Source organism: Rhinoderma darwinii, chromosome 9 (assembly GCF_050947455.1).
Source record: "Rhinoderma darwinii isolate aRhiDar2 chromosome 9, aRhiDar2.hap1, whole genome shotgun sequence".
In the NCBI taxonomy this organism is placed as follows: domain Eukaryota; kingdom Metazoa; phylum Chordata; class Amphibia; order Anura; family Rhinodermatidae; genus Rhinoderma; species Rhinoderma darwinii.
Genome location: NC_134695.1, coordinates 94,707,889 through 94,720,992, shown reverse-complemented (window position 1 = coordinate 94,720,992; position 13,104 = coordinate 94,707,889). Strand labels below are relative to the sequence as shown.

At 42.0% G+C, this 13,104-nt stretch overlaps 1 protein-coding gene across 1 annotated transcript in view; it reads left to right on the top strand.

The window, feature by feature from the left end:
- Nucleotides 1–2,493: 2,493 nt before the first annotated feature.
- The window catches only part of CPNE7 (copine 7), a 52,806-nt gene continuing 42,195 nt past the window's right edge, over nucleotides 2,494–13,104 (top strand). Inside the window, exons 1-2 of the mRNA XM_075838581.1 lie at nucleotides 2,494–2,601; nucleotides 11,818–12,736. Of these exons, the coding sequence (XP_075694696.1) occupies nucleotides 12,557–12,736 (180 nt within the window). The 5' untranslated portion in view covers nucleotides 2,494–2,601; nucleotides 11,818–12,556. The remainder of the gene's footprint in view (nucleotides 2,602–11,817; nucleotides 12,737–13,104) is intronic.

Sequence of the window (13,104 nt, the reverse complement as noted above, 5' to 3'; positions counted from 1 at the left end):
ACCGGGGAGTCCTGGCCCTAATTCTACTTTCCCATAATGTAAGAAATCCGTGCTCATAAGACTGTTGTCTATTTTGGGTGACATAATTGGGAATAGCCCTCCCACCCTGTACCTGGCTGTTTTTGGACTAGGATCAGGACATTTACTACTGTCTGCTGTTGGTGCCATCTTAGGGTATGTGCACACGACCTCTTTTCAGATGTAATGGAGGCGTTTTACGCCTCGAATTACACCTGTAAAGACGGCTCCAATACGTCGGCAAACATCTGCCCATTTCTTGCGATGGGCCTTACGATGTTCTGTTCAGACAAGCTGTCATTTTACGTGTCGCTGTCAAAATACGGCGCGTAAAATGACGGCTCGTCAAAAGAAGTGCAGGACACTTCTTGGGACGTTTTTGGAGCCGTTTTCTCATAGACTCTATTGAAAACAGCTCCAAAAACGGCCGTAAAAACGCCGCGAAAAACGCGAGTTGCTCAAACTACAGAAAATTAGCATATAGGGAGCCAAGACAACAGTGGGCCATATCTCTGGAACAGGGGGTCCGGGATAAAAAAGAAAAACAGCGCTGGAATCAGGGAGACCGCACTATTCAGGTCACTTAACCAGTTCAATTCATATGGCCTAGTGACAGGTCCTCTTTAAGGAGCCATTTGCCCCATAAATTTAAAGCCCTTATGCCCATTAGACATAGCAGCCCAGGTCCAGAGATTGCTCTCCAGACTTTTTTGTGGCCTATATGCAAATGTTGACACCATTGTATAGGTGTTCACATACATGCACAGGTGAGGTGGGCATATACACTGTTAGAAAAGTTTGGAATTTATTGCCCAGAACCAGGATTATATGTGTAATGGGAGCAGGGGCCCCCAGGTTACGAGGGCACAAAATTCGGCATTTAATTAACTTGAATCTCTAGGATAGATACTGGTTGAAGTTACGGTGCAGAATATGTCAAGAATTTAGAGCAAAATAGCGCTTTTCTTTCCCAGAAATAGCGCCCCTCTTGTCTATAGACTGTGTCTGGTATTGCAGTTCAGACAGCAGCAGACTTCATATACAGTAATTGCCTTATACATGTATATAATTGTAGTCACACCCTGCAGCTTTCCTATCAGACACATACTGTTGTTAGTTTTAACATAGAGATACTATTACAAAACCTCATTATGGAGTTGCTCTTCATGTAATTGACTAATACAGAAGTTGAGAAACTAGCCTAAACTTCAACCAGCAGCTCCCTAATATAATAATATTATCTGACGATATATCCTTTAGCCCCAGAACATTACAATAAGGTTTGCTGGAGGAAATTCACATTCAGTCCCCCCCAAGAATCCATCAACGTAGATGGGATCCGGGTTACAGACTGACCTATAAGTGTCCGCAGGTTATTGGTAGACCGCTAGGAAGCTGCAGGAAATTTGTATGTCCCATGTGGTAGATTTGGATAATTTCTGTAAATAATGTTAAGGGATTACTATATAAGCAATTCCCTAGTCTCGTCTACTATCTTCTACAATGAGATCTGTGCTCGGAGGCCACATGGGGTCCCTATGGATCCATCCTCTAAGGAGTCTTCTATATATAAGGCTCCGTTCACACACGTCGCATTTGACACAGATTTTGTTATGGATTCCGGGCCGAAACCTGCATTAATTCTTTGACATTCTGCCTCCTATGCATGTGAATGGGGTTTTATAACCTCATTCACATACTGCAAAAAATGTTGATGCAGATTTTTGTCCGCACCGCAGAGAAAAAAATCTGCCACGGAAATAAATAGCATGCTGCTTATTCTTCACGGAAAAGCTAAAGATTAGCCCGTTGAATGACAATCTGGCTAATACTCGTGCGGATCCGCGGCAGAAATCGCAGCTTACTCTCAGATTTGCCGCAAAAAAACCACAACAGATTAAAATAAATGGAGCCTTTGGCTAGAGCGACACGGCGACTTTAACCGCGAAAAAGGTCAAACAGCCGAAGATCTCTGTGTTATCGCGTTGTCACACTGGCTCTATCGCAGTAATGAAAGTGAATGTGGCCGCGCTGCGACCTGCAGATTCCCGTGAACACGACACAACAGTTGCAAGAAATCCAAACTTGATGGATTTCATGTGACTGTCATGTCGCGGCCAAAGTCTCTGTGTAGCTCTAGCCTTTCAGATATATTCCCCGCAGAACAGATATGTCCAGGAGAGAATACAGCACGCAATAGAGAATGCAACGATTTGCAATCGTAAGTATGCCCCCGTATAGGGAGGCAGTGTATGGCCCCCAGACGTCTATAGGTGCCGCGCGCAGCTTGTACGGAGCAGTAATACAGACGTGTACGTGAACCCGCAATGAACAATTAGCACCGATTATAATGGAATAGGATATAATTCCATGGTGGGGGGTGATCAGCTGTGTATACTAAGCAGGGTATGGAACCCGGCAATGAAAGAGTTAGTGGAGGAGAGGGCTCCCTCTTTGGGTGCACAAGATGAATTGCAAGTTGTGCGATAGTCTGAGGACTACAGAGCCAGATAGCGAGCAGGCTACTCAGCGCATATCCGCTCTCTGACCATCACTACAGCCCAGGAGGCAAAGACAACGCAGGTGAGACCAAGAATTCACACCCAACTAGCGCAGCCTGAGCCCTTATCTACTGCTAGACCCCTCATATGATGGGGGGAAGGGGCTGCATGGTGAATATTCTTCTATTTGAGGTTTGAAGACCTTTATTGCAGAAGATAGAAACAAGAGATTTGAGGTTTCTTAAAAAAAAACAAAAAAGAATTATTGCACGAAAACAAGGTTTTGCCTGAATTTGGATAGAAGTGACTTGTGATGTGGGAAGGAGATGCTCAGGGTGGGGACTTTGCAGGATGTTATGTGGGGTTACAAAGTAAGGAGTGCGGAGGATGTGTTGAGGCGAGGGTGGGGTGTCAGGGGCTGTTGAGAGATGGGGCGAGGAGGAAGGACACAAGTAGTGGGGTGAATTTTAAGGATTAGGGGTGCACATTAGTAATGAGGTTACTAGTGGACTGGCTCTAGAAGATACGGGGTGTTAGGCGGGCAATGCTGGGAGAACATTGTCATTTTGGAAATGCTTTTTGTGGCTTATGTAAAGTCCTTTGGAGATCGGAGAGAGGTGGTCAAAAGGGCGAATTTGAAGAAAGAGAAACGTAAAGATGTGGAATACCGGGAGCGGAGAGGTTATTACATGAGGGCGGCTGTGGGAGTAAGAGCATTTCATAAGGGGGTGCAAAAAAGTGTGTAGGGGAGCGACATGAGATAAAACACAACAAGCAAAGAATGAAATTAAGAGGGGAACAGAGAGAGAAGAATAGTGGGGTACAGTATGAGATAAGAGGAAGACGTGAGGATCATTGGGAATGTAAGTGAGGTGTGCAGCTGTAGGTAAGCGACAAAAGAAGTAATAAAAGGGATTGGGCGTGAAATAAAAGACGTAAAAAGTGGGGTACAGCGTGAGAGGAATTTAAATTAAAACGCGGGATGCATTATAGGATATGGATGTTGAGGGTAAGAAGTGGGGTACAGTAAGGGATGAGGGTAAGAAGTAGGAATAGGATGACCTGGTTGATATGCAGGAGAGGAGGGTGAGAAGTGGGGTTCAGACATGGACAGCATCAGGTGAGAGAGAGAAGAAATGTGAAGGATGAAGGAAGGTTTACCCATCATATGAAGTAGTGTCACAATGGGGTTCAGGATGAAAAGGAGGAGATGATAGTGAGAATTGGAGATGGGGAAGATGCAGTTTAGGAGTGGGGTACAGCATTGATGAGGGTAAGAAGTGGGGGCCAGAATGAGGTTAAGAATTGTAAGTCGTAGTGTACAGCATGACATGGTAGAGATAAAGTGGGGTACGTCATGAGGTGATGGAGATTAGAGTAGTAGTGTTCACCATGAGACTAGGAGGATGAGGAGAGTGAGGTACAGCATGAGGTGAGGGGGTGATAAGTGGGTACAGCATGAGGTAAGGGGGAGATTGGAGAAGGGGGGACATAAAACTAGGGAAATTAGGCAAGTAAGGTACAGCACAAGAGGAGGGTGCTAATGAAGGTTGAAATATAATTGTGATGTACAGCGTGAGAGGAGTGGGGTACAGTGTGAGATGAGGGGGTACAACGTGAGATGAGACTAAAGAGTGGGGTACAGTATGAGATGAGAATAGAGTGGGGGTACAGCTTAAGGGACATGAGGTTAAGAAGTGGGGTACAGCACTAGATGAGGGTAAGATGTACACTTCAGCATGAATTGAAGCAATGTCGGTTATAACATCAGATGAAACAATGAGAAGAGCAATAACTGGAAAACAATAGAATGAAAATTGGGGTACAACATCAGTCAAAATTGACAATTTGGGTACAGTATAACCTTAGAGAGAAGCAGGCGTACAGCAGAGGGAAAAGTGGGGTGCTGCAAGAATTGAGTATGTCCTGCAATTTTGGGGTACATTTTGTTAGAAAGCAATAAGATGGTGGGGTTTCCAATATAGAGAAGAATGCTATATGAAGTTAAACAGTGGGGTGCAAGTCATATATGTGGGGGCAGTGTAATGAATAATCCTGTGTACTGAGTTATAGACTCCACTGTCTTCTACATTCACCTTCCATACTTGTACACACATGACAATGCCATGCTGAACAGCAGCACATCCTACAACATAGTGTGGGGGTACACTTTACATGGTATAGGGGGGCTCTGCTGGAAATAATGTTCTTATAAGTTGAATGTTCCGATCTGGCGGTGACTCACTCCGTTACTTTGTTCTAACAGTGTGAATGACTCAGAGAACAAGATACATTCATATAACGCTGTTATGTCACATCTCTACATGTCCCTCATGGGTTGTATGTTCCCGCGTGTCTCCCATGTACTAAATATTTCTACACGTCTCCCACATATTGTATCTTTCTACACGTCTCCCACATATTGTATCTTTCTACATGTCTCCCGCATATTGTATCTTTCTACATGTCTCCCGCATATTGTATCTTTCTACATGTCCCTTATGTGTTGTATCTTACATGTGTCTCCGATATATTGTATCTTTCTACACGTCTCCCACATATTGTATCTTTCTACACGTCTCCCACATATTGTATCTTTCTACATGTCTCCCGCATATTGTATCTTTCTACACGTCTCCCGCATATTGTATCTTTCTACATGTCTCCCACATATTGTATCTTTCTACATGTCTCCCACATATTGTGTCTTTCTACACGTCTCCGACATATTGTATCTTTCTACATGTCCCTTATGTGTTGTATCTTACATGTGTCTCCGTATATATTGTATCTTTCTACACGTCTCCCACATATTGTATCTTTCTACATGTCTCCCGCATATTGTATCTTTCTACATGTCTCCCACATATTGTGTCTTTCTACACGTCTCCGACATATTGTATCTTTCTACATGTCCCTTATGTGTTGTATCTTACATGTGTCTCCCACATATTGTATCTTTCTACATGTCCCTTATGTGTTGTATCTTACATGTGTCTCCCACATATTGTGTCTTTCTACACGTCTCCGACATATTGTATCTTTCTACATGTCCCTTATGTGTTGTATCTTACATGTGTCTCCCACATATTGTGTCTTTCTACACGTCTCCGACATATTGTATCTTTCTACATGTCCCTTGTGTTGTATCTTACATGTGTCTCCGACATATTGTATCTTTCTACATGTCCCTTGTGTTGTATCTTACATGTGTCTCCCGCATATTGTATCTTTCTACATGTCTCCCACATATTGTATCTTTCTACATGTCTCTTATGTGTTGTATCTTTCTACATGTCTCCCACATATTGTATCTTTCTACATGTCTCTTATGTGTTGTATCTTTCTACATGTCTCCCACATATTGTATCTTTCTACATGTCTCTTATGTGTTGTATCTTTCTACATGTCTCCCACATATTGTATCTTTTTACACGTCTCCCGCATATTGTATCTTTCTACATGTCTCTTATGTGTTGTATCTTTCTACATGTCTCTTATGTGTTGTATCTTTCTACATGTCTCTTATGTGTTGTATCTTTCTACATGTCTCTTATGTGTTGTATCTTTCTACGTCTCATGTGTTATATCTTTCTACGTCTCATGTGTTGTATCTTTCTACATGTCTCTTATGTGTTGTATCTTTCTATATGTCTCCCGCATATTGTATCTTTCTACATGTATCATGTGTTGTATCTTTCTACATGTCTCTTATGTGTTGTATCTTTCTACATGTCTCTTATGTGTTGTACCTTTCTACATGTCTCATGTGTTGTATCTTTCTACATGTCTCTTATGTGTTGTATCTTTCTACATGTCTCTTATGTGTTGTATCTTTCTACATGTCTCTTATGTGTTGTACCTTTCTACATGTCTCTTATGTGTTGTATCTTTCTACGTCTCATGTGTTGTATCTTTCTACATGTCTCTTATGTGTTGTACCTTTCTACATGTCTCTTATGTGTTGTACCTTTCTACATGTCTCTTATGTGTTGTACCTTTCTACATGTCTCCTATGTGTTGTATCTTTCTACATGTCTCATGTGTTGTATCTTTCTACGTCTCATGTGTTGTATCTTTCTACATGTCTCTTATGTGTTGTATCTTTCTACATGTCTCTTATGTGTTGTATCTTTCTACATGTCTCATGTGTTGTATCTTTCTACATGTCTCATGTGTTGTATCTTTCTACATGTCTCTTATGTGTTGTACCTTTCTACATGTCTCTTATGTGTTGTATCTTTCTACATGTCTCTTATGTGTTGTACCTTTCTACATGTCTCTTATGTGTTGTACCTTTCTACATGTCTCTTATGTGTTGTACCTTTCTACATGTCTCTTATGTGTTGTATCTTTCTACATGTCTCTTATGTGTTGTACCTTTCTACATGTCTCTTATGTGTTGTATCTTTCTACGTCTCATGTGTTGTATCTTTCTACGTCTCATGTGTTGTATCTTTCTACATGTCTCATGTGTTGTATCTTTCTACCTGTCTCTTAGGGTATGTGCACACGATACCTGCAATTACGTCTGAAATTACGGAGCTGTTTTCAGGAGAAAACCGCTCCTGAATTTCAGACATATTTGCATGTACTCGCGTTTTGCGGGGCGTCTTTTACGGCCGTAATTAGGAACTGTTCTTCATTGGAGTCAATGAAAAACTGCTCCAATTACGTCCCAAGAAGTGTCGTGCACTTCTTTTGACGAGGCTGTAATTTTACGCGCCGTCTTTTGACAGTGACGCGTAAAATGACAGGTTGTCGGCACAGTACATCGTAAAGCCCATTGAAAGTAACGGGCAGATGTTTGCCGACGTATTGGAGCCGTTTTTTCAGACATAATTCGAGGCGTAAAACGCCTCCATTACGTCTGAATATAGGTTGTGTGAACCCAGCCTTATGTGTTGTATCTTTCTACATGTATCATGTGTTGTATCTTTCTACATGTCTCATGTGTTGTATGTTTCTACATGTCTCATGTGTTGTATGTTTCTACATGTCTCATGTGTTGTATCTTTCTACATGTATCATGTGTTGTATCTTTCTACATGTCTCATGTGTTGTATCTTTCTACATGTATCATGTGTTGTATCTTTCTACATGTATCATGTGTTGTATCTTTCTACATGTCTTATGTGTTGTATGTTTCTACATGTCTCATGTGTTGTATGTTTCTACATGTCTCATGTGTTGTATCTTTCTACATGTATCATGTGTTGTATCTTTCTACATGTCTCTTATGTGCTGTATCTTTCTACATGTCTCTTATGTGCTGTATCTTTCTACATGTGTCTCTTATGTGTTGTGTTGCATGTTTCCACATGTGCCTTGTATGTTTCTACGTGTCTCCCATGTGTTTTAGATTTCCACATGTCTCCTCATGTGTGAACTTTGACACCCCACATACTTCTTCTCCATTCTACCTATATGATGCATACTTATACCCTGCTGACTTCTCCATCCCCACCCTGATGTTTCTTTATTACTACATTCATTCCTCATATCAGAATTGTTCTATGCTGTGAAAAATTGTGTTTTCTTATAAAATGACAATAAAAATGATGTGCAGCGTATGAGGGGGCGAAACAGTAAAGCAGATAAACCTCTCCGGTTCTAACCTTGCTCTTCACCAACATATTCATATAACGTGTATAAACTATACAGATGTAAATACAACAAATCTATCTATCCTATCTATCTATCTATCTATCTATCTATCTATCTATCTATCTATCTATCTATCTATCTATCTATCTATCTATCTATCTATCTATCTATCTATCTATCTATCTATCTGTTTTATTTATTTATTATTCTTCAGCGCTGTACACAGTGTTATCACTCACTTCAGTCCCTATCCCCAAGACGGCTCACAATCTATTCCCCTATAAACACTAGTAGACGTTTCATAGAAAGTCTTTTCTCCTATGAGTTTGTTTGTGATTTTAGATATCCAGTGATCTGATCAAGATTCTACTTTACTGAATGTTCTTGTAGCTTGTCACTTGTCTATATGGAAACCTGGTGACATTATGGTACATAGAAATTAAAATTCTATCATGATTAATATGAATCAAGAGGTGGGTTGTCTTGGCATTTCATGATACCAATGTATACCACCTCAGGACATCCTCCGTGGTGCTTATCGGGGCTACCGGCAACTTAAAGGAACACTCCATGTAAAGCTTATACACTCTGGGTGGGAATTCACTCATGACTCATTAATTCAATAAAACACTAAAGGAAGAACCTCTGTGTCATGCTCCGCCTCCTCAGATCGTGACTTAACACAGTGTATTAGTTTTATCTAAAGTGTTCCTGTCTCTCCTGACATGTCTATTTTAGTAAATATTTGTATTCCCCATATGTTTTTAGAAATCTGCGTTTGTGTTATTCCTCCTAGTAATTTATGAAGAAATTGACAACTGGGTGTTACCATTCCCCTTGTCAAAGGGGTGTGTCCCTACAGTCTCACTCTGTCAGCACTGATTGGACATTGTCAGTCTGTCTAGGGTCACACCCCCAACTGGTGACACCCCCAGCTGTTAATTTATTCACACATTTCTAGGAAGAATAACAGAGGAATGGCATAAAGTAGAATTCTAAGAAAGGATGCACTCAATGCCGCTTGGATTTATTCTGGATGAGATTTAAAACCTTATTCACATAGATTGTACTGTAAATTTCTGCAGATTTTTAGTGTGGAATCCGCACTAAGAAATGAACAGCATTTCTGCAGCGTGTGAATTTACCCATAATATCACTGTGTGCCTCACCCTGCACTTTCCTTTATATCTCTCTAGGCCCCATGCACACGACAGCAAAAAACCTCCGTTTTTGCGGACCGCAATTGCGGTCCGCAAAAACGGAGCCATTCACTTTCATTGAACACTGACACCTTTCCGTAGCACTACGGAAGGGTGTCAGTGCCGTGGAAATGTTCCGGGAATTATGGAACATGTCCGTTCTTTCGCATTTTGCGGGCCGTGCTCCCATACTTTGTATGGGAGCACGGCCCGAAAATGCGGCTGTCAGTCAGAGGCCGGCCGTGCCCGCAATCGCGGGCCGTGATTGCGGGCACGGTCGTGTGCATGGGGCCTTAGGCCTGATTCACACTGTGTTTTATCCCTTTCGTCGGAGGTGTACCTCGGGACTCCTCCGACGGGAGGTAGTGACATATCCTATTGTATAGCCATACAATGGGATACATCGCCCGAACTACCCGGTCACAGTGCTACTTGAAGCGATGTGCCAGGGGAAGCCTCTAACATCACTGTCCATATATAGACAGTGGTGTCAGTGGCTTTAAACTACGGAGTCCCTGGCCAGAGCATCGCAAGTGCTCTGGCCAGGGACTACTGTCTTGGGAAAAGCCTTCTTTATATGGATCGTGACGTTAGGTGCTTTGTAATGCAAGAATCACTGGGCAGAGTGACGGTAACGCTCTGGCCGGGGATTACGCTCCTGGCGGAGCCCCTGACATCACAGTCCATATATTAAACCCTGCAAAAAACAGGTATACCGACATATTCCAGCCCAACGGACTCTTTTGGTCTACGTCGGGTTAATTGAGTCCTATGTGCGTATCGTGTACGTCAGGATCTTTACAGACATACACGATAAACGTAGGGCACAAACGTGATGTGAATGAGGCCTTACTATCTTCTAGTTTTGTACTTCTTTATCTGCTTCCCCTGTCTTATTCCTCGTATAGCAGGAAACTTGTGATTTCCATAATCTCCCTCTACCTCCCCTACAGTTCACACATCTTCACACCTCGTTCTGGCTGTTACGTAAAATCAGATCACACGTTTATTTTTATGTCTCTATGCAGAAGTCCAGATATTTATAGACATCACATATATTTCGATATTTGCACATATTCCATGGTGGGAAGCTTTGTGGGATTCTCCCTGACATCACTGCAGGATTGCTTATTCACAGCGGATGCCTGCAAGGGATTTCTCAGTATCGTGTGTGCGTGGGGGCTCCGTTCCCAAGGCATTGTCAAATGTTTCTTCTATATTCCCATTGGGGTTATAATGCACGTTAATTGAGATAAATTCAGGCAATCTAAACGCACTTAGGATAAATAAAACAGGTTTTTTTTTCTCCAGAAACACTGCCACTCTTGTCTATGGCTGTGTCCGGTATTACACCGCAACCCCATCCAAGTGGCTAAGCAGCAATACCAATCAGTAGTGCCATATTAGGGATTCATACCCAACAGAACTGGTATGGGTCTGTAATAGGGTGGTGGGCATGAGGTCGTAACCCCACCATCGCCTCTAGTAATGTATGATTGGCCTGACATATTAGATTTTGTTTTTATTATCACAATGGTTATTCTGGATAATTTCCATGCAAAGATTTCCGTGCAACATGTCTGCAACTCACCACCCATAAACTGCTTACGGGTAGTGTGCCTAATTTTATACATCAAATTTGGCATGCTCCATCACGTGCCATATTACAGAGGTATTCTCCCCTAGAAGCAATGCTGAGGCACCACACACCAACACAGCGAGTGCCAAGTCTGGCCTCACCACCAGTTGGATCTGGGCAGATGCCGGGGCCCATTGGGCTTGAGGAACCTATGGTGATTTGGGTTAACATGCTCTGCGCTATTCAAGCCAAAGGTGGGTAGAGAGGGGCCGGTACTGCGGAGCCAGTCCTGATTCATATAGCATTAGTCGTATTGTAGCAGAAACTTGAGTTTGAGAGTTGAGGGCCTGGGGTCTCTTAAGAACTAGTTAGGTTTCACACGCACAGTTGCAATAAGAGCGGCGAATAGCTTATACCACCATGATGGTCCCATGATTCATTATCTTCCAACTAGAGTGCAGGTTGGAGAAAGCATGAGGACACGTAATGGCATTTTATATTCCCATGTGCCCAATAAAACAACCCACATCATCCTTGTTATTTGCAATATATATTTTTTTTTATAACTTATTAGAGAACATTGGGTCAAAAGTTTATACAACGCTGAATATTTGGACCTGGGACTCTGGCGGCCCTGAAGTAGCTTTGAAATATTGTCATAGCGCTGGGTGAAACGTATGACATGCAGCTGAAATATTCCAATTCTATCTGACATTGAACTTAATAAGCTCTACAAGCCATTGATTGAAATAGGATGATGCAAACTACGTATGACACATTATTAGTATGTTCCAGCCCGGATTGCAAGGCTGCATTCGCTTCTCCATGAGACGAAGCTCGTTCTGATGTGCATCAACTGTGATATGTAATCCAAGCCTTCAGATACATGACAGATGTATGTTTTTCCTTGCAGGATCTTTCAGGCTCACTTGTCCTCTCCTTGGTACATCTTCTCAGATTGATTTTTTACTTTTCACGACTGGGATCCAAGAGTCGTGTGGTCGATTTTCATCCCATCACCTTCAAGGACTTCTCCAATAACTTTGCCATCGAAAGGCACCAACGTTTTCGTGTTTCCAGTTATTTTGCGAAGGAACGAAGTGTTGTTTGCTCTTTATCACGTGTACATGTGCAGAAAATTGGGTCATCCCCAGCACCAAATCTGGATTGTCTTTTGGGCCGGAGTTGAACCTGGAACATCAAGCAAGTCAAGAATGATGGAGCAGCAAAGTGGTGTTTGATATCTTCATGAAAGTAGGCTAGTCATTTTTTAATGTTGACCTCCGTGGTCATGATAAATTAATCTCTGGTGATATTGTCCCAGTTTTAGCAGAACATATAGATGTATCACATATCGATATTTTAAGAAGACTTCAAGATACATCATGATGAATCAAAGCATTGAGCAATGACCTCTATATAAAGGCCATTTTGTCCCTTATTTATAACAGGGCAGCAATTAAAATACAAACCTTGAATCCTTTATTATAGAGGTCTTCAGAGAACTTCCATGGTCCAGATATTCCTTAGAACAGGCATTACATGGAGAAGGCAACATCTTCCTGACTGTCCTCTTGAGAGCTTTTAATTATCCTCTTTTACTGGTTAATCTTTCATTACGACCTGTCCAGTAACCGCTGTATCTTGCCAAGATGATGGTGAATGAGGTTTCAGACTTGGCATCTCCGTCTTCCCTAGGCGTAGTCACAGCCACCTGTGTGTCTAAGGTGGAGCTCCGAGTATGCTGCAAGAACCTGCTGGACCGAGACACACTTAACAAGTCTGACCCTTGTGTCCTGCTACTTATGCAGTCCCAGGGCCAATGGATGGAGGTAAGACCAAGATATTATTGTGCCACCACTTGTAGTGTAGGTCAATATCACGTAGCATATTCTAGAAAGAACTTCAAAATGATGGTTGTTAATGGCTTGGTAGAACATGAAGGTGGATTTTATGTTGTGTTGGATTTGCCACAGCTCTGGGGTGGTTTGACCATGTAGTTGTGTTCTTTATTTTTGAAGGATAAAGATTCTTCCTTTTTAGAATGATGTTTTAGATTTTTTTTTCTTATATTGCGTATTGCCAATGCTATAAGGTCGGTCAATGAATAGGACCTTTCTTTTCCTTACAATGATTAAAGTGCCTATCACCTGAAAACAACCCCTGTCCATATTATCTTTGAGGGGGTCCCTCGCTTAGG